General features: G+C 50.8%; 1 protein-coding gene across 3 annotated transcripts in view; it reads left to right on the forward strand.

Moving 5' to 3' along the window:
* The first annotated feature begins 21,810 nt into the window (after positions 1-21,810).
* The window catches only part of CCN4 (cellular communication network factor 4), a 30,627-nt gene continuing 28,757 nt past the window's right edge, over positions 21,811-23,680 (forward strand). Inside the window, exon 1 of one of the 3 annotated variants that reach the window (XM_027132520.1) lies at positions 21,811-22,041. In XM_027132520.1, coding sequence (XP_026988321.1) covers positions 21,970-22,041 — 72 coding nt within the window. In that variant the 5' untranslated portion in view covers positions 21,811-21,969. The remainder of the gene's footprint in view (positions 22,042-23,680) is intronic. The other 2 variants (XM_027132519.1, XM_027132518.1) reach the window with 2 other exon arrangements.

Consider the following 23,680-nt stretch of genomic DNA (forward strand, 5'->3'; position numbering starts at 1 on the left):
CAGAGCAGCTAAAGGATCCACTGGCAGTCACACATGCAAAGTGGCAGAGCAGGACCTGTACCATCCACACCGACAGCAGCGCTCAGGCCTTCTTCACGTCACCTCGAGCTTACACTGGGCCTGTGGGCACCTATCCAGCTCTCCTCCTTAGTTTGCTGTTAGCTTCTCTTGGCCTCCATCTTCCTGTCTGTAAAATAAGCAGATGGTCCTGATACCACACCCTCCCACCTCTCAGCTAGCTCCCATCTGTGACCCACAGCCGGGCTGTGAGGACGCGTGGGGCTGAGGCCGGCCCTCACTCCATTCCTGGAGTGTCTTGTTATTCTCCAAGAGTTACTCGTGGCAGAGAGACAAAACCCACAGCTCAAGTCCATGAGGTTTAGGGGATTTAACTCTGAGGTCAAATGCTGGCTCTGGGTACCCCTCGCCAACCACAGATCTGCCCCAAGCCCAGGGCAGGCTTGTCTCACCCAACCCCCAGGGCGGCTCGCCTGGCTCCTGAGTGAGTGCACGGTGGGCGAGCAGTGGGGGGCCCACGGGGTCGGCTCAGATTGGTCCAGCACATGGTCCAGCCATGAGAGACAGCTTCCTTCCAGATGTGTGGAATGGCCTGAGACCAGGCGTTTGCAGACGCCTGGAAAATGTTAGCTCTGGAGCATTTATCAGCCAAACCTCAGCTCTGGCCGTGGTTAGACCGAGAACAAGGAAGACAGCAGGAGAGAAGGGGCAAAGGGCATCTCCTCATGGAGGTGGGACAGTGATGGGAAAGGGGACGATGCGAGCGGGCGGCGGCACGGCCTCCCCTGCTCCATCCGTGAGTTCTTCACGCCTGACCTTGCTCAATCCAACTGCTCTTTTAGATGCAGTCTTTCTTTTTTCTTTTCTTTTTTTAAATTTAACTTAATTTTATTTTTTATTGAATGAAAGATCCTTTAAATTCTATAATGCTTTACAATTTTTTAAAGTTTCATGCACGTGATTTCATGTAATCCCATAATAACCCTTTTATCCCCTACCGTTAGATTGCCCCTCCCCCTTCCCTCCTCCCACAGGTAACCGCTACTTAGTTCTCCATATCTGTGAGTCTGCTTCTTTTTTGTTTTACTCACTAGTTTGTTATATGTTTTAGATTCCACATATAAGTGATATCAAGCAGTATTTGTCTTTCTCAGTCTGACTTATTTCACTTAGCATAATGCCCTCCAAGTCCATGCATGTTACTGCAAATGGCAAAATCTCATTCTTTCTTATGGCTGAGTTGTATTCCATTGTGTGTGTGTGTGTGTGTGTGTGTGTGTGTGTGTGTGTATCACATCTTCTTTATCCATTCATCTGTTAATGGACACTTAGGTTGCTTCCATACCTTGGCAATTATAAATAATGCTGCTATGAATTTTGGGGTACATGTATCTTTTCAAATTAGTGTTTTTGTTATTTTCAGATATATACCCAGGAGTGGAACTCCTGGGTCATAGGGTAGTTTTAGTTTTTTGAGGAACCTCCATACTGTTTCCATAGTGGCTGTACCAATTTACATTCCCACCAACAGCGTACGAGGGTTCCCTTGTCTTGTGGACATCTGATTTCTAATGGTAATTAGGCTCCAGGCCATTTATTATGTAGCAGAATAAATTTTTTAAAGGTACTACTAACTGGCACCAGAGTCCCTTCAATTCATTCATTTATTCATCCTTGCAAAAATATGTGTTCAGGCCCTGTGATATGCCTACACTCATGTGGACTTTATGGATTTAATAGTAAAGATAACGAAGTCCCTGCCCTCCTCAAGTTTACATTCTGATGGGAAGAGAAACAATAATAAACATGGAAACTATGTATAGTACAGTCGTCCCTTGGTATCTGCTAGGTATTTGTTCCAGGACCCTTGACAAATACCAATATCCAAGGGTCTCAGTTTCTTTGTACAAAATGCTGTAGTATAATCAGCTATTATATCCACCAGCTCTGCATCCGCAGGTTCAACCAACTATCTGTGGTTGATACAGTGAGCTGACTGTATTGGGTAGGAATCAGTGCTTTGCATAAAATAAAGATGGGTAAAGGGGTAAAGAGAAGGGGTAGTCATTTTTTATATGATTATCTGAGAAGCTTCTCTTAGAAGGTGACATTTTCACACGGATGATTGTTTAGAAAGCACCTGTGATCAGCAGCTTGTGGTTGTACTGGAATTAGTAAGAGACAAGGACTCAAGGAGTGTTAGAAATAAAGATGGATTTGGGGTCAAGGGATGGGGAGAAAAGAGAAGAGAGAGGCCCAGCCACATGGCAGAGAGGCTGGTGACCCGGTAAGATGAGAGACGGGTATAATTCTTTTTTTGAGCTGGTGACCCGGTAAGATGAGAGACAGGTATAATTCTTTTGAAGTCGTTTGTATTACTGTGAATAAATTTTCCTCCATTTCCTCAAAGCTTTATGGTAAGCTTTGCTACATACAGAGGCCCTGTGTGTGTGTGTTTGTGTGTGTGCATTTGTGTTTGTGTGTGTGTGTGTGTGAAGTAGAGGGCTGAGCCCCAAGTTTGCATCCATCCCAGGACAAGTTGCAGAGTCAGAACAAAAATGCAGAGGCGGCAGAAGGATGTGACAGCTGGAGGTGACTATCTATGGTAGAATTGCAGTCTTTCTGAAGCCCAAATTTTTCTCCTAGGCAGAGGGAGTTCCGTGAGTGTATCATCCTCCACGCTTTCTATCCCGTCACACACCCGGCCCCAGGAAAGAATAACTGGGCAGCTTAATGCAGCTCTTGCCCTGTCCTCTGGGGAGCAGGCATCCTTCTCTGCTCTTCTAAGCCCAAGTCTTACCTGGACAGGTTCTCCACGTGGATTCCATGGATAATTCCACCCCCAGAATCAGGTTGAAAGATCCACTCATCCAAATTTAGTTATCATTATCATAAGGGCTACTGTAAGATATAGACTGAGTCTTATATAAGCAAGCAGACTCGGCACACAGAGAAGGCACAGATCCAAGAGTTGGAAAATCCAGGCAGCTTCCTGGAGGAGGCGTTTCAGTTATCTATTGCTGCATGACAGACTACCCCAAGCTCAGTGTCTTAAAGCAATCATTCTGTTTTGCTCACAGTGTGAAGCATTGGTAAGGGCTCCCCTAGGTGGTTCATCTTTGATGCACATGGCATTAGTTAGGACGGCTGGGGCTGGAGCCCTCACTTCCAAGATGGCTGCTTTACCTTGGCACTTTGGCAGGGGTGCCTGGGAGGCTGGGCACCTCTGCCTTTCCACATAGTCTTGGGACCTTTCCAGTACGCTACAAACAACCAACGAAGAGGCTTCCCATCCTTTTAAAGGCAAGACCCCAGTGATTTCTGCCACACTCCGTTGGGCGAAATAGTGATGGGACCAGTCCAGATTCAGGGGCAGTAGAAATAGACTCTACCTTTTGCTAGAAGATTATCAAAGAATTTCCTATCATCTGTAATCTTCCAAAGGAGGTGGTGCCTGAGCTCAAGGATCCAACATTTATTGAACACGTACTATGTGGCAAGCATTGGTCTGAGCACTTCATCTTTATATGTAATAGCTCCCTTAATCTTCATCACATCCCTCCAAGATAGGTATGATCATTAGCCCCATTTTAATTTGCAATAAATGAGGCTCAGAGAGGTTGAGTAACTTGCCAAATACCACACAGATTTAAAGTGACAGAACCAAGATTAAAACTCAGACTGCGTGACCCAGAGCTCACCCTGTCTAGCCCCACTCTTAGGAGGTGGCCAGGTGAAGGGGCTTGTGAAAAAACCTAAAATCAGGGATGTGTCTTCCTGGCCAAGAGAACAGGATGAGCAGGGTCCAGAGGAAGAGAAATGAAGAGTCTGAAAGAGGCTGGGGGTCGACGGGTCAGGAGAGACTGTATCCCAGAGGGGTTTGGGTTCCAGGTTTAGGAGTGGATCTTACCTTGAGAGCAAAAGGAAAATTTTTATAGATTTTAAGAAAGGGAATGTAACAGGTTTCTCTTGTAGGCCAATCACTGCAGCAGCCGGGAGAGGAGGAGCTGGAAGCAGAGGGCTGCAGGGAGATCAGAGAAGGATTTGCTGCGAAGTGAGAAGATGGACGCTGAGACTCGTCGTAGGAAGACGTCCACACGCAACAGGAAGAAGGGGCTTCATCCGGCACTTATCAGTGTTTAGGCCTTGTATCTGTCCCAGCCCCTAGCAAGGTTTTCTTACATGTGGAGTAAGTAGAACGAGAAACACATGGTTCTGGGTTTCTCACACTTAGGAAAACAAAAACAGCTCTACAAGAGAAACTTCTGAACTCGTGCTTTGAAGCTCTGGGCCAAGCCCCGAAAGATAGGGGAAAAAAAAAAAAAAAAAGATTGTCAGCAAATATCACGCTTTTTACCCATGTTTATATGGCATCTCCCCTCACTCCACTTCTTTCTAAATCCCTTAATCTTCGCCCCTCTCACCAGGCAGGCCATGTGGGGAGGGGGTGGGTGCAGGTCCTAAAGAGGGTGTATCTGTATCTCCTTAGTGAGACGTGAGTGGAGACCAGGCTCCTGGGTTTCTGGAGGGAGGCCCAGGGAGGAGCAGTGGGGAGTGCAAGTCGGGCAGAGATGGAGTTTGAGAAACTCAGAGAGATTGGCAGGTATTGAAGCCTCAGCCCCATAGGAGGCTCTTGTGGGTAATACAATCATCCAGGGCTTTGGTCCCAGACAGACCTGGGTTCACATCCCAGCTGCGTGTCCAATGACAGGGGATTGTTCTCCCAAATCACAATGGGTCCACACACGGGATATCATGCAGCTAATTCACCCCAGGCTCTCCCAGGAAACCGAAGGCACAAAATGTTTAGCTTAAAATATCAAGTAAACAGTAAATAAATAAAAGTAGCAAGACCTCAGTTTCTAAATATACATGTAATTTGTACATATAGAGAAAAAAATGACTGAATGTCACTCAGTGGTAACAGGGCTCATCTCTGGGAGTCAATCTTGGTGTATCTTTTGATTTGCTTCCTTAAAAAGATTCCTTTATAAGCATATGTTGTTTTTAAAAAATATAAATTATATATACACATGTACACACACACATATTGGTATTAAATAGACAGCATTTCTCCATGTATCAGACATTTGGCTAGACTCTGTATAAATGTTCTATTCTAATTCTCACAAAAGCCCTTTCTGGTCAATTATTAGTAATTCTTCTTTACAGATGAAGAAACTGTTAAAGATATTCAGCAAGTGAGCAAAAATTAAATTTCACACCCGCGGCTTCTCCCCCTGGGCCCGGAATGCCCAGCCGTGGGCCCCAGTGCCCTTCCAGCCCCCCAGGAATCAGCTACCTCTGTCGAGTGTGGACATTGGGGTGAGTTGCTTTGGAAACCAGTCTGGGCTGTTTTGCCTTGGAAGATCACACTGGTTCAGTTTGTTGACAAATGCCAGTTTCCCACTGACCTGGCAGCTTTCTCCAGAGCAGAATTTGCTGAATCTCATAGAAAATAGGGGGAAAGAAAAAAGTAGACAGATTATCTAAACCAGATCTGGAAGAGAGAAGAGAGGCAGCATTGTGTCTGGGTGAAGCATGCAGGCCGGGCACAGTGGGGACGAGGCACCACACACGCAACCCCCCCTCACCCCCCCCACCCCCCGGCAAGGCTGCCCACGCAGAGCCAAAGATGCCCTGGAATCTGCAAGGCAGACGGACCAGGCGCCATCCCGCTGGCCCGTGGGGCAAGGGGCTCTCCTGATTCCCTCATCCAAGGACGGAGCTGAGGTTTCCCAGGCAAGTCAAGGACAGTCGGAGGTGAAGTTTCAGATGGTCAGTCCAGCCCCTCACCTTACAGAACAGGAAACTGAGGCACGGAGAGGGGAAAGACCAGCCCAAGGACTCACAGTGTGGTAGTGCCCAAATGTACTGCAGAAGCCAACACCCCTTGCCCTAGACTCAAAGGGAAGCATGCTAACTGCACCAGGCCGGGGTACAGCTGTGGGCAAAGTGCACAAGCTCATTGCTGTCTGGACGCCACACGTCCATGTGATAAGCGCTGTATCCTAATTTAACAGAAAGGGAAACTGAGAGCTGAGGGATTAAGCAACTTGCTCCAAGATCACTTAAGCAGGGATACTTGAGGTCTGCCCTACTGTCTTTGCACGCACAGATTCGTGAGTAGAAATAGCCCTGAGTTCAGGGCCAGGAGTCAGGTCTTTAGGCCCAGTTCTGCCCCACAGCCAGCCAAGTGACCCTGTCGTTCTCTGAGGCCACCAGACCGCAGATCGCAGGGCTAGCGCTGCCGTCCCAATGGCTTGCAAAAACTCTAACGTTGCTCTTCGGTTCCCCCACATTCCTGTTTCTTCATCCATTTAATCACTATCTATCCATTCATCTGCCTGTCTATCCATCCATCCACCTATACGTCCATTCATCTTTCTAACCATCAAACCACCCACCTATATATTCATTTTCCCAATTCTGTCATCTTTTTCTTTATTATTTTTGCTCTTTATGCTTCTTTTCCTTTTTTTCTTTCCTCTTTTCTCCCTCTCTTCCTCTTTCCGTTCCCCCCTTCCTTCCTGTAAACACTTAACCTGAACAAGGTCAGACGTTATTAGCACAGGTGTACCCAGCTAAACAAACTCCCACTTCTGACCCCAAGTAGCTCACAGTCTGTTGAGAGAGTTGAAAGTATATCCACATGATTATAATACACGTAATATACGTGTATATTTTATGTGTAACATCTGTAACTGTCTTTTGAACCGAACAGGGAAAAACAAAATGCTGTAGGAATGAGAGATGGAGTGAGACCTCTGGCTGACACCTGCATGGAGGAGAAACGATGGATGTGGAACATCTGAAAGCATTCAGAGGAGCAGGGATGGGAGACAGAGTCGCGCTCTGGTCTGCAAGCCTGCTCTTGATTTCAGTGTCCAGTCTCTGTCTCCGTTACTCCTCCAAGGGCCGTGCACTCTGTGGGGATCCTAGTCAGCTAGTTCCCCAGCACTACCCAGTGCCGAGCGCAAGGCTGGAACTCTGATGAGCTCCTCACCTTTGTTCTCACCTTCACTCACACTGCTTTCCCCCAGTGATGGAGTTTAACCCGTGTCTCTGGAATGCCCAGATTCTAAAGTCAATCAGGCTGGCAGCTGTCACAGGTGTGTTTCCACCTCATCAGGTGTCCCTTCTCCAGCCTGGGACCCCAGCCTTCACACTTGTCTCCCCTTGTATCTGCTTTCTCCCCACCACTGCCAATCCATCCATCCATGCGTCATTTATTGACCTCTCATCATGTCACCTCCTTCTCAGAAGCCCGAGGAGCTGCCATCACCTGGAGACCGAAGTCAACTGTCTCCTGACATGCTCTCCTTTCCCCATTGAGCCTTTCCCTCTACTACACCCCGGGTGTCCCCTGAGCCCCAGTCTCCCCGCCACTGTACCCTAACCGGCTTCCAGCTGGACCCCCACCTCCAGCTCTCTCCTCACCATGCCTTTTCCTGGTGGCTGCCACCAAGAACATTCTAGAAGATCTGACCACAGCACTGTTCTGTCGACACCTTTTCAGTGGTTCCCACAGCCCTCAGAGGGACCCCACACTCCTTAGCAGGACCGCAAGGGTTTTCTAGTTCTGGCAGCTTTCCCAGCCACTCGCCTCTCAGAGTGCCCTCCCCGGACAGGCTGGACTCTTCCCGGCTTGCAGACGTGCAGTGCCCTACGTCCTCCACCTGCAAACTCCCAACCACCTCCGGCCCCGTAGACCATGCCTCCCCCAGGCTGAGTGTATCCCCATAATTCCCTGAGTTTGCCTCAATGGCAACTCTATTGCTTAGTATTGAACTTGACTATTTCTTTATATGTTAATGTTTTGGAGACCAGGGCTGTAACTGGCCACCCTAATCCCAGCCCCTTCCAGTGTCTGGCACACAGTAGGTGCTCAGAAAACACAGAACAGCAAAGGGGAACATCCCCATCAGGCCTATAGGGAACTAGATGGGAATCATGTTAAGGAGGTAGACTTGGGGCCAAGCTCTATGGGTTTGAATCCCACCTCTGCCACTTACGAGCCATGAAATTTGAGGCATGTGGTTGAATTTATCTGCACATATAAAATGGAGACGAAAGGACTGCTGTGTTTTGCAGTGAAGATTATTGAATGAATATGTGTAAAGTGCTCTACAAGACACCTGGTAAAAACAAAGAGCTCAGTAAACACAGGATTGCATGGTGAATCTGTGCATTCTTTCCTCTGCCTGGAATTTGACTCCCTCTCCACACCCTACCTAGCAACCAAACTCTTATTCATCCTTACGTGCCCTTTAGGTCCTGCCCATGGCCTTCCCAGGTTTGCTCACCTTGATGCATGCCTGGATGACCTCCATCTGCCATGTGGGGAAGTTGCATGTGGACCTGCTACGATCCCCATGGCTCTGCAGTGACCAGGACCTCAGCTTATCCCCTTGGTCACCTTGGGGTCACCTCTGTAAGTGAGGGCCTAGCTCACAGTTGGGTCTGTAGACAGTGTGGAGTTAAATTAACTCACTTTACACAGATGTTAGAGATTTGAGAGTGCGGAGGACGTCTGAGTTGGTGCAGAGCGAAGGGCAAGGGTCAGGAGGCTGTCATGTTGCTTCCCCACAGTGACATCTATGTCTCCATCTGTTCACACACACTGGACACAGAACTGGGGGAGAGTATGAGACATCTGGCACTCAAGGACCGTGATGCCCAGAGACCAACATCGCTGCTCAGAGGTACCGGGAAGAAATCGTAGCCGTCTCCAAAAGTCCCAGACGGGCTTGGCGGGAAAAGATGCCAAACCGGGGCTGCTGTCTGACTTTTGGGACCTCCCATGCGCTCAGAGCTCCAGGGAATCGTGTGGGACTCCAGCCGGCTGGCCTCTATGTTGAAGCAAGCTGAGCGCTGTGGCCAGGGGAGAGAGGTCATCCCAGCCCTGCTGCAGACTGGCCGTTCATCCAGAAGAAGCTCTGCAGCTCAGAGGACTGCACACAAACCCAGTAGCCACCTGGCTTCCCCAAGCCCCGGCCCATGGTCTGCTCAGCTGTCAAGGCCCTGCCACTCACCACGTCTGCTTGCCTGTCCCCGGAGAATCTGCCCTGATGATTGAGTCAAGGGAATTTGGCAAAGATGTGCGCAGAGAACCAGGGCCAGACCGGTCGCTAAGACACGGTCAAAACAGGCTCATGAGGATGTTAGGGCAAGTGAAGCATCCCGCTGTGTGTGCTTTAGACCTGGGTCACCTGTGGGTGGGCAAAGGACCGAACGGCCCCGAAGGTTTGGGGTCAAGTCCTGCTCTGTTGATTACGAGCCATTTGTTATGCGCTGGGTTGGATCCCTCCCTAAAATTGATGTGTTGAAGTCCTAGCCCCCAGGATCTCAGAACGTGACTGTATTTGGAGACAGGGTCTTCAAAGGTGTGATTACGTTAAAATGAGATCGCTAGGGTGGACCCTAATCTGTTGTGACTGGTGTCCTTATAAGAGGAGATTGGGAAACAGACACCCACAGAGGGGAGACCTTGTGAAGACACAGGGAGACATCTTCTACAAGCCAAGGACGAGGCCTCATAGACACCAGCCCTGCTGACATCCTGATCTTGGACATCCAGCCTCCAGAAATGGGAGAAAATAAATCCATTTCTGTTATTCAAGCCATGAAGTCTGTGGCACTTTTTTTTTTTTTTTGCGGTACGCGGGCCTCTCACTGCTGTGGCCTCTCCCGCCGCGGAGCACAGGCTCCGGACGCGCAGGCTCACTGGCCATGGCTTACACGGCCCAACTGCTCCATGGCATGATGGGATCCTCCCAGATCGGGGCACGAACCCGTGTCCTCTTCATCGGCAGGCGGACTATCAACCACTGCGCCACCAGGGAAGCCCCTCTGTTTAAGTCTTTCATTCATCTTTGGATTCACAGGTCTCGCCTGTTGCTCTGGGCACAACTGTACGTTGTTTCTCCGTGGTTTGCATTGTCCACCGGGTTTACTTCCCCGTTTTCCCCACGTGGACACCAGGCTCCCTCCAGTTTCTCATCACCTCAAGCTAAACCCAGATTAACATCTTCCCACGTATCCCTTTATAGTCCCTGGAAAAAGTCTCGGGGCATATACACAAGAGTGGGACTGCTGGGCCATAGGACACACGCCTGTTTTATTTTATTGATCTTATTAAACAGTGCCAGATTGCTCTGCGGAGTGGCTTCCCAGCTCACGCAGGGAAGGGAGCTTGGCCATGCAAGCTTCACCTTCAGCGGATCATCTCCAGGGAGGGGGGGAGGGGGTAGGTGTGGCTTTAAGGAGGCAGTGACTCCCAGCCCTTGGCCCCAAAAAGCCTCCAACAGTTGACAGACAGGACCACCCATGGCAGACACCTGCATTCCCCATCCAGAGCTTGGGAGAACTGAGGATATAGCAGAATGTCATGTGTCTAGAATGTTTTTCTCCCTAGAACAAGGATGCAAACCAGTAGATGTGTGTGTGTGTGTGTGTGTGTGTGTGTGTGTGCGCCAAACCCGACACCAAATCCTGGGGCAGCTGGATTACAATGCAAATGGAATTCACAGCCTTGCAAAGAAGGAGGAATTGGGAAAATGAGACCATCGATATCAGAATGAGGGCGTGTGGGAAGATTCCAATGAAGATTCCAAGGACCACAGAGTCCCTAATTCTATAAGCTTCCTTTTCAAGTAGAAAACGGCCCTTCCTCCCCGTCTGAGAGGCTCATCTTCCCTTGTCTGCAGAACCTATGAAGAATGTCCTGAGGGGGCTGCAGGTGGGGCAGTGTCAATCCTCCCCGAGGTCTACCTCCACCAGCTCACGTTGCTCCTAGATTTTCAGCCAGATGCGTCTTCCAGCAGCACTAAGGGATGCGATGTATCACCTGTAAAATTTTGGTAATTGGGCTTCCCTGGTGGCGCAGTGGTTGAGAGTCCGCCTGCCAATGCAGGGCACGCGTGTTCGTGCCCCGGTCCGGGAAGATCCCACATGCCGCTGAGCGGCTGGGCCCGTGAGCCATGGCCGCTGAGCCTGCGTTTCCGGAGCCTGTGCTCCGCAACGGGAGAGGCCACGGCAGTGAGAGGCCCGCGTACCACAAAAAAAAAAAAAAATTTTGCTAATTTATATGAACAGGCACTTAGGTCATCTGTGTGTAAGTCATTCATAAGGATGTCGAATCAGGGTGCAAGGAACATGATACTGAATCAGGTCTTATTTGTTAACATGATCTAACTAACCAGAGAGTCTGGATTCAACATGCCAGCTTAAGTGGCTGTGAGCAGTTTTAACAGTTTGTTTGGTAAATTCACTGAAACTGGCTCAAAGGTGGTCAAAATAGAACAAGGTTGAAATGCCAGAATTTCCTTGGACTTAGGGAGACTGGATTACTGGAATGGGTGTGAGGGAGGGAGACGCAAGAGGGAAGAGATATGGGAACATATGTATATGTATAACTGATTCACTTTTTTATAAAGCAGAAACTAACACACCATTGTAAAGCAATTATATCCCAATAAAGATGTTAAAAAAAATTTTAAAAATTAAAAAAAAAAGGGAATGGGTTTTTTAATTCAATGTGCTCACCCACCCCCGAGTTAGTTTCCCCAGGAGGTTCAGTGGACATTCCTTCTTCAAGCCTTTGGGATACACACTGGGGAGGGGGCTCCAGCATCCTTGAAAGCCTCTGACGGCAATCTATCCTGCAGGGCGGTACTGACAGTGGGAGGTGTTCCCATCAAATGTGCGCCCTGCGTCCCGTGGGGATACCAGAGTCTCAGAGCAGTAACTGCCGGAGACCCAGTGGGCATGGCGGTCATGACGGGTAGCAGGGTCAAAATCAAACTCTGGTGGACTGATTGGGGACTGTTCCCTGACCTCACTTCTCCCCATTCCTCCCTGTTCAATACTCATTTGTGTGAGCACTAATGCCGAAATTCCCATACAGAATAAATTCCATAAATTCCTTTGTGCAATGCAGGGAATCTGTATTCCCATTATGCTTACGGCAATTCCTTTCCCCCTCTGAATCGAGAGTGACACAGAAGCTTGCTGGGGGCCGTAAACCCTGAGCAGATGCTTGAAGGACAAGTAAGAGTTTGCAGCAAAGAAGCTGCTGAAAGCCTCGGTGGGAAGAGCAGAGACCAGGGTGCAAACTGGCCCTGTGGGACATCAGTCTGGCCTGGGCGGAGGAAAGTGAGGGGTGTATGGTGGGACATGAGGCTGGAGGTCATCAGGGACAGTGTTGGGTACACGGTTAAGGACATTGGTCCCTCATGTCTAGAAAACCCCATTTTCCGCTGGAGCCCTTGATAATCTCTCTTTCCTCTGCGCCAAAGCTGCCTACACAGTAGAGATGTCATTCAAATGCAGAGCCCAGGGCCTCAAGGCTGCAGAGTGGAGGCCTCCTCTTCATCACGTGGATGGGGAACTGAGTCCCGGAAGGGACGCTGATCTGCTCCACACCCTCAGGAAATATTGAGCAGCTGGGCTGATTCTCAAAGCCCCGACACCCCCGAGGGCCTGCCAGACTCCACCCCTGTATCTGGTGAGGCCCCGAGTTCCACCACGGCCACTGCGCTGCACCTACGGGTCCAGCCTCGGCTGCATACCCAGCCATTGCAGTGGCTACCAGACCTTCTCAGGACTCTCCCGGGGCTGACACTGTCCCTGGTGAGCCCAGGTCACAGGACCTGAATGGTAGCAGTGGAAGTGGGAAGAAGTGGTCAGGTTGTACATTTATTTGAAGGTAGAAAGAGCAGAATTTACCAACAGAGAAGCAAGAAAGGGCAGGAGTAGAAGAATACTATTTATTGAGCCCCTGTGTTGCCCCAGGCTTTGTACTGAGAGTTTTCAAATATAGGGGGTTGAATGGTAACTGCCCAAAAGATATTGGGTTGGCCAAAAAGTTCGTTTGGGTTTTTCCATAAGGTGTTATGTGAATGTGACCGTATTTAGGAAAGGGGGCTTTACAGATGCCGTTAAGTTAAACATCTCAAGGTGAGGTCAGCCTGGATTACTTGAGTGGCCCCAGGTCTAATGACAAGTGTCCCTTATAAGAGACACACAGTGGACAGACACACAAATAGGAGAGGAGAGGCCATGTGAAGACAAGCAGGAACCAGAGTGATGCGGCCACAAGCCAAGGAGTGATGGGGCCCCCCGGGCCTGGAAGAGCTGAGGAACAGTCTCCCCCAGAACTAGAAGAAAGTCCAGCCTGGCCGTCACCTCGATTTCTGATTTCTGGCCTCCAGAACTGTGAGAGAATACATTTCTGTTGTTTTAAGTACCAAGTTTATGGTCATCTGTTACAACAGCACTGGAAAACTAACACAGTTTTTCATTTCATCCTCATACCCGCAATGGAACGTATCTTATTACCCCATTTTACAGATAAAAGGTCAGAGGCTCAGAGAATGTCCACAGCTCCTCCAAGATGAAACACTGACAGGAGCCGGGATCAGATCCAGGCCAGTTTGTATCACGGCACAGGCTTGATGACTCTGACCAGTTTTTCAAGTCAGGCTCCAAGGAAGGCCTTCTTCAGACTAACCAGGAAGTGTTTGTTTAAAAGCAAATTTGCGGCCTTTTCCAGACACACTGACTCACAACCTCTCAGTTGCAGTCCTGGGAATGTGTACATTTTAAAAGCTTCCAGGTGAATCCCATGCACAGTTCCTTTCAAGAACACCCAGTCAACACTGGGCTGCATCTGAGGCTGGTCAGACACCCAGGGGCTCAAGAATGAAGACACAGTGGCTCCCCCAGCCTGGTTCAGATGCTGGGGTGTCTCCTGGCACAGGCTGGTATGGGACCTTTTTCTTGAATGTTCTTTTCCCGAGTGCTTTGGAAAGCCTCAGAGCCAAGGACAAGGGTAACATGATGCTCCTTTCCACAGCAGGGCTGCTCTCTGCTTCCCAGCCTGGAACCCAGCTTCCTTCCCGCCGGCTGCCGACCCAAACCCAGTGCAACCCGCACAGTCCAGCATGCACGTAGCTTTTTCACCAAACCTGCCCAGGACCCCAGACCATGCTCTTCCTCGTCTGAGCACTCAAGAGCCCTGGAGCCCCAAGAGCCCCTCCTCCCTCAGAGAGTCATAAACCTGGGCAAGGGCACCAGCATCCTGGGGTCCAAACCCCACCTCCACCCTTCATGGGACTTTGGGTCATCACTTACTTCTGTGAACACACATTTCCGCCTGAGTAAAATGGGGATGACGTTAGCGACTGCCTGTCCGGTGGCTCTGAGGTGACGAATTAAAACAACAGTGAGATGCTACTCTACACCTACTAGAATGGCCCAAATCCAGGACACTGACAATAGCAAATGCCCATGAGGATGTGTATCAACAGGAACTCTCAGGCGCTGGTGGTGGGGATGCAGAATGGTAGAGACACTTCGGAAGACATTTTGATAGTTTCTTACGACACTACACATGGTCTTACATACGATCCAGCAGTTGTGCTCCTTGGTATATACCCAGATGAGTTGAAAAGTTATAGCCACACAGAAACCTGCCCACGGATGTGTATTCCAGCTTTATTCATAATTGCCTGCGCTCAGAAGCAACCGAGATGTCCTTCGGAAGGTGAATGGATAAATAATAGACGAGTGCATCCAGACAATGGAATATTATTCAGCACTGAAAAGACATCAACTATCAAGTCATAAAAGACAAGGAAGAAACTCAAGTGCATATTGCTAAGTGAAAGAAGCCAATCTGAAAAGGCTACATGCTATAAGATTGCAACTGTATGACATTGTGGAAAAGGAAAAACTACAAAGACAGTAAAAGACCAGGGGTCTCCAGGGGCTAGGGAGGCAAGGGGATGAATGACAGAGCTCAGAGGATTTTTCGGGCAGTGAAACTACTCTGTGCGATACTGGGATGGTGGACATATGTCACCGTATATTTGTCTAAAACCATTGAATGTACAACACCAAGAGCGAACCTAACTGTGGACTCTGGGTGATAATGACGCATGAATGTCAGTTCATCCTTGGTAAGAAACGTACCATTCTAGTGAGTGATCTTTATAATGGGGGCGGCTATACGTTTGTGGGGTCCGTGGGTGTAGAGGAAATTTCTGTGCCTTCCTCTCGATTTTGTTTTAACCCTAAAACTGCTCTAAAAACTAAAGTCTTTAAAAAAAAATGGGAGAGCTTGGGCGAGAACCTAACACATAGAAGCAACCTGTGTCAGCTCCTATCCCAGGGATCGGAGACACTTTCTTTGATTTAATGCTCATGGAAATCCCATGCAATAGATGGCATTATCCATCTCTAAGAGGGTGAGGGAGCTTTGTTTTTGTAACTAACGTCTATTGAGTGACTCTGCATGCCTAGCAAAGGGCCAGTTCCCAGGGGGCGTAGAGATGACAAGGGTGTCCTGTGACCCTGTGTCCCTGCTACCACCCACAGCAGCACCTTGCTTTTGCCCGGGAATCCTTGTAGCTGGAGCCCAGGTCCGGGGCTGGAGGGGGTCTCTGGGTGCGAGAGTTCAGGACGCATTTACATGTGGTTCTGAAGGGGTCTTCAGTGAGGTGACCCCACCTCCCCTTTAGGGGAGAATTCCCAGGGTGTTGTCAGGGCCCGGCAGGGAGTGAGTCAGACCAGCCGGCACTGCTGCCTCTGTCTCACCGGTTTCATTTCTCTTTCCTCACCTGCGCACACCCCCAGTCAATTTCATCAAAGAGACCAGCAGAAACACTCGCCCTGAGGACTGGGAGATTTTACTGAAGGAGGCGGGGTGAAGAACAGGGGACGCTGTGTCCCAACCTCAGCCCTGCTGAGGACAGAAGACTCATAGCTGGAGGGGAGGGATCAAGGTGACCCAGGCGGAGGGCACTGGAAGAGTGTCTGTGATGAAGAGCAAAGAGGAATATTAATAACAGCCATATATTCAGCAACTACCACATGCTGAGCACTAACTTCATCTCCATCACAACCCCGGGAGGTAGCCATCATCATCACCCCCATTTTACTGATAGGAAAACTGAGGCTCAGAGACGTGAAGTGGCTTCCCAACATCTCCCAGCTTGTACATAACAAAGCGAGAGTTTGCCGCCGGCCCCCCAACCCCAAAGCCCTTGCTCTTCTCTTCCACCTTCCCTGGGGGCCCCTACCTGTAGCCAAGGCTGGCGCTAGAGGTGAGCTTCTGCCCAAGTCAGTTGTGGCTCAAGAAATGAGTAGCAGCTGTGGAGCCGGCCAGGGGCTGCCCAGTGACCCTCCCAGAGCCGCCCTAGCTGTTTAGGCTGGGGCAGGAGGGACAGTTACCTTGATCTTGACCTCCAAGCAGACCTGGAGCCCAGGGCCACCCTTTATCAGTGCCTCCATTCTCGCTTAGGCCCCAGGAGGAGAGGTAGAGCCCCACCTGTGCCACCGCGCCAGCATCACAGGGAGGTGGAGGGCAGAGCAGACCAGGCCCAAATCCTCTGCTTTCTAAAGCAGCCATGTTGGTTCAGCGGAAGTGGCCTCTGCTGCCCCGGCCGGGGTGTGGGGCGTGCATCTGAGTAGCCCCAGGAGCTGGCATCGTGCCGCCATACTGTGTGGGCTCCGTGCACATTCGTGGGACAAATAAATGACAAACAAATAGGATGTGAGCAGATCCGGGGCCTCTGGACGCCTGGTCCCAAGCGTCTCTGGAATTCTCTGTGCATCTGGCTCTGGTCAAGGAGGCCTTATTGTTTGGCGTCGCAATGCTTTCAACAGGCCTCTGTTCTTAAACCCCCTCCACCAGCCGCTCTTTGGAATTTATTTACAGCTGCTCTGGGAGGTCTGTTAGAGAAACCGCTGAGAGGTTGGGCTCAGACTGAAGGAGAGCTTACGAACAGCTGGACGCGGGGACCCTCGGCCGGGAGAGGCGGAAGTGGAGCCGTGGCCTCCTCGGGGAATGAGGCCAGAGCCCTGACACTGTCCCCACCCCAGCCTCTGTTCTCCCCGCCACATACATCCCGAGTGCCTGCTGTGTGTCAGGTCAGGTTGCAGGGCCCAGACCTTGACACCCTTGTCCAGACCCTGCCCTTGAAGCACTCCCGGCCCAGAGTCCCAAGAAGAATATTCATCACGGACCAGGAGCTTTATTGAGCATCTACTATGAGCTAAGCGTGTCTAATACATCCTCCCACAGCACTTACTCTGTGCCAGGAGCAATTCAGAGTGATCAATACCTCTCTCATCCCTGTTTTAGGGATGAGGAAGCCAGTACACAGAGAGATTATGTGACTTCCCCAAGGTCACACTGCAGGAGAGTGGCAGGGGGCAGGAGACTGACCCAGGCTTGTGCAGGCAGCCCTGAACCATGGGCTTGATGCCACGTGGGAACGGCATCAACAACGGGAACAGCTAAGGGTGAGGCCTAAATCCCAGAGAAATTCTCCAGCAGGCCTGGCAGGTGGGGAGTCGGAGGTCACGGGAGGGCCCCTCACTAGGGGGATGGGATGAAACAGGACCCAAAGTTCGCACACTGGGGAAACCAGGGCGACGGTCAGAAGTCACACACTGGAAAGAGGTAGCCAGAGAGGTCGGAACACTGGAACAGACGGGGGAAAAGGAGAAATGACGGGGCTGGAGCATCCCGCCGTTTACCTAGAGTACAAACTCACACGTGTCCACTCTCTGCCATGAGTCTGCTCTCTGCTGCGTGCCTGCTGTGTCACCTCCTGCACGGTCCTTTAGCTCCTCGTGCCTCAATTTCCCCAAATGTAAAGAGGGGATGAAATGAGCAGCGACCTGAGAGATTCTCAGAGCAGAGCTTAGCACATCATTAGCGCTTTACACGCGATTGTTAAATTGACAACCATTCCATACTTTATAAGGCCATATACATGCACATTGCTCAGGGATGTGGATCGAGTGTGGGGAGGGGTGTGGGAAATGGGGATGAGGGGAGCAGCAAGTGCTGGACTCAGAGGGGCCCTGTGTGGCCTAGGCAGCGCACCGTGAACCCTCTGCAGCGCAGACAGAAATGAATTACAGACAAGGAGACAAATAACCCTGTGCAATGGCCCTGGGCCCCCCGCCTGGGTGATGTAGTCTGTCACCCAGCCCCACCACACGTTCCTGCTGTCAACTAGACACAGCTCAGCCCCGTCTTTCCTGTGCTCCTGAGCTTCCTCTTTCCACAAATGGACTCTGAAGACCTACTATGTGCTACGCAGTCTTCCAGGCACTTTGAGAAGCAGAGACACGTGGTTTGGCTGGTCTCTTCCTCTAGGCCTGCCCGCCTTCCTCCTTTTCTTCCTTCCTTCCTTTTATTTCCTCCCTCCCTCCTTCTTTCTTCCCTTCCTTCCTCAAGCCATCCCTCCCATCACCACGTCATTCGTCTGCTTCCTTCATTCATCTGGCCCTTCATTTGAAGTCTGCCTCTAACACGTGCTGTGCCGGGTTCTCCGTGTTGCTGGGCTTCAGCCCAGAGAGGCAGACAGGTGTAGGCCTGGCTTTGCCTGTGGATCTCATAGCCCAGGAGGGAGACAGTCAACAGCTGAACAAACAAGCAGTGGCGCTTGGGCCAGGGCTGTGAAGGAAGCCAGTGGGTGATGGAGCTGAAGAGTTAGGCAGAGTGGTCAGAGAAGGGGCACACGGATGCGGAAAACTAAAAATGAGGAGCCCATCCTGGGGATACTTGGGGAATGGAATATTCCTAACAGTGGAATCACCTACTCACACATTCAGTCATTTGTCCATCTGCCCATCTGTCTGTCCAGCTACTGTATTCATTCATTCCTGCATTTATTCCCTTATTGGTTCCACTCATGAGACAGATTCGTCTACTTGGGAAAAAAATTGTTTTGGAGTCACACAGGTCTAAGTCCTGATGACAATTTTGCCATGCGTGAGCCAAATGGCTGGGGAAATTTATTTCATCTCTCCATGCCTCAGTTTCCTCATCTGTAGAATGGGCATGAGATGACTTGAGATGAGGATTCAGTGAAATGGCAAGTGTCTCCAGGGGCGCAATAGATGCTCCATAAATGCAGCTACTGTTCCGGTCACCACCAGCCAGTCACTTAGAGATTGTCCAGCTCGTGAGCAGGAAGTGCCAGGTCCTGGGCCCACACTCACCAAGGCCGACCCCAGACACACACCCAGGCTGCAACACGAGGTCTGCCAAGACGCCTAAGCCCTGACGTAGGATGGGCACAAGGCCACCCAATCAGACCAGCCTGGGCTGCGACCCATCCTGGCTCCTCCACTCGCAAATGCTGGGACACGCCAAATTGTCTGCTTAGGGGGCCTCCCGACAATCACACAGGGTAGGCACTAATATGCTCCTGTTTCTTCAAGCAAACAAAACTGAACACAGAGACGGCTTCCCTGGTGGCGCAGTGGTTGAGAGTCCGCCTGCCGATGCAGGGGACGCGGGTTCGTGCCCCGGTCTGGGAAGATCCCACATGCCGCGGAGCGGCTGGGCCCGTGAGCCATGGCCGCTGAGCCTGCGCGTCCGGAGCCTGTGCTCCAAAACGGGAGAGGCCACAACAGTGAGAGGCCCGCGTACCGCAAAAAAAAAGAAAGAAAAAACTGAGCACAGAGAGACTGCTGGTTGTCCAAGGCCCACAGGTGAGCAGCAGGGCTGCGGTGGCGCCCCAGGCGCTTTCCCTCCTAACCCACTGCCCTGCCTGGCTCACTGTGTCAGCCTGCTGCAGGTTTCCTTGGCAATGAAGAATGGCAGCTGAGCCATCTGAGGTTCACCGGCAGGCACAAGGGGCCAGCATTTCGATCGTGATTTGGGGGATCTGTTGCAAGTGCGTCTTGCAATCAGACTTCCTAAAAGCGATCCTGGCATTCTCTGGGCTCAGCTTTACTCTTATTACAGAACATTAGGGACTTTAGTGGGTGAAGCCCGCTTGGAAGGGCTCAGTCGCTGTCAGGGTTCAAAGACTTTGGTTCCAGCCCCCCTCCTGCCCCTACTTTAGTACATGTCCTGACATCACCTGGCATCTCTGAGTTCCCGCTTCCCCTCCCCCATAACATGGGGCAGTAATACCGTCCACCTTGTGGTCATGAGCTATCTCTTAGTACAGGGCCTCTACATACCTGGTGCTCATCAAAGGGTCACTGAACCTGGATTAGCACCTAACACTGGGTGATTCCTTTAATGACACTTTTCCGCAGTGCTTGCCTCATGGAATTTGTTTTAAGAACATCAAGGGAGTTCATGAGAAGAAAATGAGGACTGATGTTTACTGGGCAGTTGCTCTGTGACAGATACCCCACTGCCACTTTACATACATGATTTCTACAAATCCCGTATATTCATTAGGATTATAGGAGCAAGTTACTCTTAATCTATGGCTTAAGCAATAAGTCATCAAATTAATTCATGCAGTGGGAAGTCTGAAGGTCCAGGTTTAATTCAGTAACACCTTAAGTTCCAAGGACCCAGGTTCTTTCCCTCCTTCTGCTCTACCATTCTCAGCATGTTGGCTTTTCATCCTCCAGCTTGTGCCTTATATGCACAAGATGACTGCTGCAGCTCCAGCCGTCAACTTTGAACTCAAGGAAGAAAGAGAATGCATAGAGAAGTTTATTCTCCTCCTGAGGAATGGAGTCCTTTCTAGGAGCCCCCAGCAGAGTCCTCTTTCTGTCTCATTGGCCAGAATTGGGTGAGAGGCCCACCCCTAAGTCAATGAATGGAGAGATCATCAGAGTCACCTCTTATGGGGGTCGTGTCTATGGTCATAATCTCCCTCCACAGGCACAAGTCTGCTACCACCTCCGAGCAGCCACACATGGTTCAGCATCTGCTTGTATATGTTACAGTAAAAGGGAAGAGATGGCGTAATTGTTATGAAAACCACAGGGAAGAGAGTTCCCACTGAGGTCCAGAGATGAGAATTTGCTGGGGTGTGAGAGGAACAGCAAGGAGTCCACCGAGGCCGAGTGTAGTGCAGGGGAGGGAGAATGGAAGCAGAAGAGATGAGGGAGGCTGCTGGCCTGGAGGCCACGCAAGGGCTGGGAATGCCATGCTAAGTCAATGGGCAGGCTTTGGGAGGCTGGAGCCAGGAGACCGCCATCACCTTGGTTCCATTTGCCAAGGATTGTTCTGGTGGCTCTAAGAAGTGTGGACGGTAATGAACCAGTCAGGAGGCTGTGGCTGAGGTCCACGTGGGGATGAGGGGGCTGGACGAGGGCAAACCAGGCTCCAAAGGAGACCCTTCACCAGTGTGGCAAGTGTCCAGCAAGGGGTGAAGGCCAGGCACCCCAACCCACCAGGGGTAACAGGCACCCAGACATGGGGAGACAGCTCCAGTACCCAAGGGCTTCAGGCTAAAAGCAGGGGCGGGAACGCCTGTAAATTGGAAACCAGAGCTTTAATTTGTAGAGGAGGTGATGATGCTAACCAGGGCCCCAGCCCTGAGCTCATTTGTGAATTCATACCATTTCATGATCAGTGGACTAAAGCCACCCTCCTTTGCTTGCAGCCAGGGAGAGAGGAGCGAAAGATGACAAATGCAAACCAGAAGTAGGAGCAGCCGGGAGGGAATGGAAGGGAGTTGATTTTCTCCACTGGGAGTGCTTTCAAAGCCCGTGCCAGCGCTGGTCCCTGTAACTGTATCTCCACCTCCGCCTGGTACCCTCCCACCATCTCCCCTGCCCCACCTTTGAGAAACGCCTAGGCAGGATGACCCCAGCTCCTTCTGTGAGAATTTACCACCCTGATGTGAAATCATAGCCCTGTAACTTTCCCTTTAAGAGCTGTCAGAGCCGGGGAGGCTGGCCAAGCTTGGGCTGGAGGTGGGGACAGAGGGAAGAAAGAAAAAAAAAAAAAAGAGAGAGAGCGAGAGGCAGGAAAAGTTTTTTCAGAGGAAAATGCAGGGCTTGTCCTTAACCCTGACGTCAGATCTTGCTTTAATAAAACCCCCTCAGGGCTGCGGGAAGAGGCATATCTGGCACTCCTGATGGGCCAGGTCAGTCTCGGCCCAGCTCCCCCGAGAGGTGGCCGGATCCTCTGGGCTGCTCCGTAGATGCCTTGGCCACTGACCTCCAGGCATGAGGTGGTTCCTGCCGTGGGCGCTGGTGGCAGTGACAGCAGTAGGAGCAGTGGGCAGCACCCCGGCCATGGTGAGTCCTGCCCGGAGGGGCACGGAGAGGGGTCCCAGCTCCCATCTCCACTGGTCCTGCTGCATGGGTGGGCAGGATGAGAAGGACTGGAATGTTAGGGGGCAGGGAGGTGTCCACTGAGGAGCAAGGGCGAGGCCCAGGGTGAGGAGTAGGGCTGCTGGGGACAGCTGATCCCGGCAAGGGGAGGAGCAGAGCCAGCACCTGGGGAAACAAAACGAACAGGACTTCCACGCCTTTTATTCCCACCTGAAATGCAGCAGAAAGGGACACTCGAAGGAACAGAGTCAGGGAGCCTGGACTCCAGACGTAGGAATGCCCAGACTGGCTGTGTGACCTTGGGCTAGTCACTCACCCTCTCTGAGCAGCATAAAGTAAGGAAAACTATTGTTAGACTTCTAGTCTTTGAGTTTGGAAAATGAGTTTCCAAGTGTCGGAGATGCTACAAGGCAGGGGGTGGGGGGTGGGGGAGTTAGTAAAGGCCAAGAAAAGTTGGAAGGGGTAATATCAGCTCTCAACAAAAGCACTAACTTGCACAAACAGTGCTTGTGCTGATTCTCTAACCCAAATGCGGCCGCCTTGGGCTTGCACAGCCCTCTACAGTTTATGAAGCATGTACATTCGGGTCTGCAGAGGAAGCCCGCTGTTTCAGGGGAACCCTAAGGGTTCTCTCTCTCCCACCTCCATCCCAAGGCACACGGAGGGGAAGGGAGGAAGGTCTGCACCTCCGAGAAGCCAGGGAGTAAGACACGTGGCAGCACAGAGCCAGGCGGCTGGCTCGAGGCTTGGAGCAGGCACGGGGCGGGCAGGAGGTGGGCAGCTGTGAAGAGCTTCTGAATCCAAGATCCCACAGCCCGGGCCAGGGCCTGCTGCCAGTAGTAAGGCCAAGAGAACGAGGGAGGATGGCAAGAGGGAGTTTATTACCCATGGACGGCTTTCTTGGGGACTGATGTGCCCCATTCCTAGATGAGGAAGCTGAGGCTTGGGGGTAAGCTACTTGCCCGTGGGCTCAAAGACGCTGGTTCTGAATCAACCAGATCTGAGGCTGAGAGCTGACGGCTGACCACAGGCCAGTTGCTCATAGGCGCTGGGTGACGGATATTCCTCCAAGCACGGTCGTGTGCATTGATGAGATCAGGGAGGGCGTCTGGGTGACTTGCTGTTAAATCCTCCATAACTTGTGCGGCTTCTGAATGTACTTGATGCTGAACCATCCTACCAAAAAAAAAAAAAAAAAAGAAGAAGGGACTTCCCTGGCAGTCCATTGGTTAAGACTCTGCCCTCCCAATTCAGCGGGCATGGGTTCCATCCCTGGTCAGGGAACTTTTAGGGAGTTTGGAGTTTGGGGTTGACATGTACACTCTGCTGTATGTAAAATGGACGACCAACAAGGACCTACTGTATAGCACAGGGAACTCTGCTCAATCTTCTGTAACAAGCTAACTGGGAAAAGGATTTGAAAAAGAATAGATGCATTATACGTATAACCGAATCACTTTGTTGTACACCTGAAACTGACACAACATTGTTAATCAAGTATGCTCCAATATAAAATAAAAAGTTTTTTAAAAAAGGATATTAATTCCATTTTACAAATGAAAGAAATGGAGACAGGGCAAATCAGGGACTTGCCCAGGGTCTC

The sequence above is a fragment of the Aethalodelphis obliquidens genome, unplaced genomic scaffold (genome assembly GCF_003676395.1).
Source record: "Aethalodelphis obliquidens isolate GAN/ISIS:26980383/991018 unplaced genomic scaffold, ASM367639v1 scaffold41, whole genome shotgun sequence".
Lineage (NCBI taxonomy): Eukaryota > Metazoa > Chordata > Mammalia > Artiodactyla > Delphinidae > Aethalodelphis > Aethalodelphis obliquidens.